We start from the raw sequence: 4011 nt of genomic DNA, 5'->3' as shown, positions 1-4011 counted from the left end.
TGATGAACAAGATTTTTGACTTCTGGAGGACTATTGTACAGAGAGAGTAATGGTCATGCATTAAGAGTGTGTACTGAAAAGCAACTGCTTATGAACTGCTGCTTTACCCCATTTTTGCAAATATCTCCCGAAAGACTATTTCTAATACTGAAATTTAAAAGTATCCTCAGAATTTAATTTATAGAAATTGTGCCAGGTCAAAAAATTCAGCTAAAGAATCACTCAAATATTAAACACGTGAAGGATTTTCTAATCCTATGCTCTATGTTTCATTTCAGGAAGGAATAAATGATTTGCTCAGTAATTTCCAAGTTAAAGACAGAATAGCATCAACATGGAAGTGACAAATAGATGTTTCATCATTAACAAAGGAGCTAGGAGTGATGGGAATCTTGACATACCAATCACTGTGACAAGGTGAAAGTGAATTTTAGCTTCAATGAGAGTTTCATTTACAAAAATACTTGGATGGAAAATACTTGCATTACATTAAAGAAGAGATTCTAATGAACAGATTTCATTTCAGTAGAGACTGAATTACTAAAATATTGTGGGGTTTTTGTCTGATGACATATGCATTAGAAATAATTATTATGTCTAATGATAATATTGGGCATTATTTGCACTATTGGTAGTCATGCTGGAGCTGAACATCACAGTGGTCAGTGAGTTCATCCTGGTGGGCTTCCCTACCGCCCCATGGCTGCAGGTCCTGCTCTTCTTCCTCTTCCTTCTGGTCTACCTGCTAGTCATAGCAGAGAATCTTGTCATCATGCTCACTGTCTGGGTCACTGGCTCCCTCCATAAGCCCATGTACTATTTCCTGAGTAGCATGTCCTTTCTGGAAGTCTGGTATGTCTCAGTGACAGTCCCCAAGATGCTGGATGGATTCCTCCTACAGAGACGACACATCTCCTTCACTGGATGCATGACCCAGCTCTACTTCTTTATCTCACTGGCCTGCACAGAATGTGTGCTCCTGGCAGCCATGGCCTATGATCGCTATGTGGCCATCTGCCATCCTCTCAGATATCCAGTCATCATGACGACAGGTTATTGTATGCAGCTGGTGGCCCTCTCCTATATGAGTGGCTTCACAGTCTCTGTTATCAAAGTCTACTTTATCTCACATGTTGCTTTCTGTGGCTCCAATGTCATGAACCACTTTTTCTGTGATATCTCACCAATCCTCAAACTGGCATGCAAAGACATGTCCACAGCTGAGCTAGTGGATTTTGCTTTGGCCATCGTCATTCTTGTTTTTCCTCTCATCACCACTGTCCTCTCCTATGTCTACATTGTGTCCACCATTCTGCGCATACCCTCTACCCAGGGAAGGAGGAAGGCCTTCTCCACCTGTGCATCCCACCTCACTGTGGTCATAATCTATTACACAGCCATGATTTTCATGTATGTTCGACCCAGAGCGATTGCATCATTTAATTCCAACAAACTCATCTCAGCTGTATATGCAGTCCTCACACCTATGCTGAATCCCTTTATCTACTGCCTAAGGAACCAGGAAGTCAAGAATGCTATCAAGAAGACTTTGGGGGGCGGTTAGTGCCTCCTTCTGGGCTCATCCTAGGCATCATGCTTCATTTTGTGACATTTATTATGGTGCTGTTTATTCTCAGCACTACTTCACAGACCTGAATTGCTAAAGAACCACAGTACAGGAAAAGGAAAAAAATAGCACTTATTTGTCAGTTTAAGTGTACACTATTATTAACAACTGTGAATATTTATGAGTACCTTGAAATAGGTTAACATCAGTAAACATATAATGTATGGGTTATTGTTCTTAGTATTTGTAATAAAAAATAACTCTTCTTCTCATAATCTTTCTTGAGTCCATTACAGTTAACTTGCTAATATCGCAAATCAGAAAATTAATGGCAAACATGTATAATATTACACATATAAATATTATATATGTATATATGTAGGTACATATATGTGTGCTGTGAATCTTTTAACTTATAGCCATAGTGCTGATACTTTCCATACAATTAGTAAGAATGATAATTGACTATATCAATAAAGTACAATATGATATTTTGACATAGATTTACAATGTAGATTAAAACATGACAATTAAGAAATCTGATACCCCACTTATTTTATGCTAAAAGCACTTAAAATTTAATCTTTGAGCAAATTTGAAATATACCAGTGCATAATTATTTTTTGTAGTAGTCCTCTTTCTTTCCAATCCATCATTAAAAGTTATTCTCTTGAAAATTCTGCCACTAGAAAGGGGTAGTCCCAGTGATTGGGGCTAAAATGGATAAAATTGGGGGAAATTGTGCTATGTGGAATAAGCCAGGGAAGACAAATACTGTATGAAATCACTCACATATAGATTCTGCATGAGATGTTGGATCACACACAAGTCCGATGCGGAAGTCAGGGTGTTAGGCATCCATTGGGATTTTTGTCATCAAAAGTTCTGAAGCGGGGCTGGGGATATAGCCTAGTGGCAAGAGTGCCTGCCTCGGATACATGAGGCCCTAGGTTCGATTCCCCAGCACCACATATACAGAAAACGGCCAGAAGCGGCGCTGTGGCTCAAGTGGCAGAGTGCTAGCCTTGAGCGGGAAGAAGCCAGGGACAGTGCTCAGGCCCTGAGTCCAAGGCCCAGGACTGGCCAAAAAAAAAAAAAAAAAAAAAAAAAGTTCTGAAGCAAGCAGCAACAGCAACAACTTTTTCTACTGTGGCTAAGACAAGGAAGCTTTGCAGCTAATATGTCTAAAGAATTCTCTAGGTCCCCTCAAATAATTTACAAGAACCAAATCCTTTTCTGTTCCAGGGGACTAGAGTGGATAGCATTGTTTGTAACAGAATGCCAGTAACAGAGTCACCCCAGGATAATTATTATTTGCTTTTCTTGCTATAAAACAGGAAATAGCAATGATATAGAGTTGTTAGAAAGGTTAAGTTAGGTAGCATTCTTGTGGAGAGTTTATTGTGGATTAGTCCCAGTTCACCATGGACTTGGTTTTCTGCAAATGGCTTCTTTCACTTATTCTCAGATGGTTCTGTGGCCTTAACCATAGCATTCTTACATTTTAAAGATAGAGGTAACCTTAGTTATCTTGCTGACTGAAGGATGTGTGGTAAATAAATTATATGTTATAAGAATTCTGAAGTTTCTTGTTGAAAAATTAAGTGGATTAACTGATAATCCTGTAAATGTTCTGAAACATCCCAGAGTTACATGGTTTCAACTATTAGCAAGTAAGTTTAAAAAATTTGTAAACCTTATAAATGTAAAAACATATTTCTTCTTAATTATTCATGGTACAGTATTATATCAACCCCATAAAATGACCAGTTATATCTATAACCATGATCTTAGTTAACATTTTAAATTATTTCACCTATATTTGAAAGTAACTCTTAACTTAATAAGACTATCTCTGTAAAAATAATTTTATAAATTATGATAAGTTTTACTCTTGCTCATGAATTTCATTACTGAATATGTATTTACGTGGATGTTGTCCAAGGCAGACCAACTTTTCCTTATTAATCTTTATTCATCTTATTTTTAAATATGAGTATCTAACAGAAAAATGGAAAAAAAAAACCCACCTCCAAATATTGTCTGGTAACTTCAACTATGATCACTTCACATGCTAGCCTTCCCCCCCCCCTTTACAGTCTTGTTTTTTTTATTGGCAGAACTGAGGTGTGAACTCAGGTCCTCACACTTCCTAGGCAGGTAGTCTACCATTTGAGCCATGCCCCAAACTCTCTTCTACTTTAGTTACTTTTTAGATAGTATCTCTTGTTTTTCTTGGGCTAGCCTCAGACCACAATCCTACTATCTATGTCATCTTATGTAGCTGAGATCATGTGTGCTAATTACCACAGCGGACTTACTGATTGAAACGTGAGTTCATTAACTTTATGCCTAGGCTGGCCTTGAACCATGATCCACCAGTCAAGTAACTGGGATTTTACTTACTAGTTTCATAGAGTTGTATGGAGAGGGAAGGCCAAGAT

The 4011-nt window shown here is 37.9% G+C and overlaps 1 protein-coding gene across 1 annotated transcript; it reads left to right on the top strand.

Moving 5' to 3' along the window:
* Positions 1-637: 637 nt before the first annotated feature.
* Positions 638-1564, top strand: LOC125361970 (olfactory receptor 6-like). Its single transcript, XM_048360618.1, has one exon. It carries the CDS (start codon positions 638-640, stop codon positions 1562-1564), a length of 927 nt encoding a protein of 308 aa, XP_048216575.1.
* The last annotated feature ends 2447 nt before the right edge of the window (positions 1565-4011 follow it).

The sequence above is a fragment of the Perognathus longimembris genome, chromosome 13, assembly GCF_023159225.1.
Source record: "Perognathus longimembris pacificus isolate PPM17 chromosome 13, ASM2315922v1, whole genome shotgun sequence".
NCBI classification, from domain to species: Eukaryota; Metazoa; Chordata; class Mammalia; order Rodentia; family Heteromyidae; genus Perognathus; species Perognathus longimembris.
Note: the sequence above shows the minus strand (reverse complement) of the source record. Positions and strands in the feature narration are given on the sequence as shown.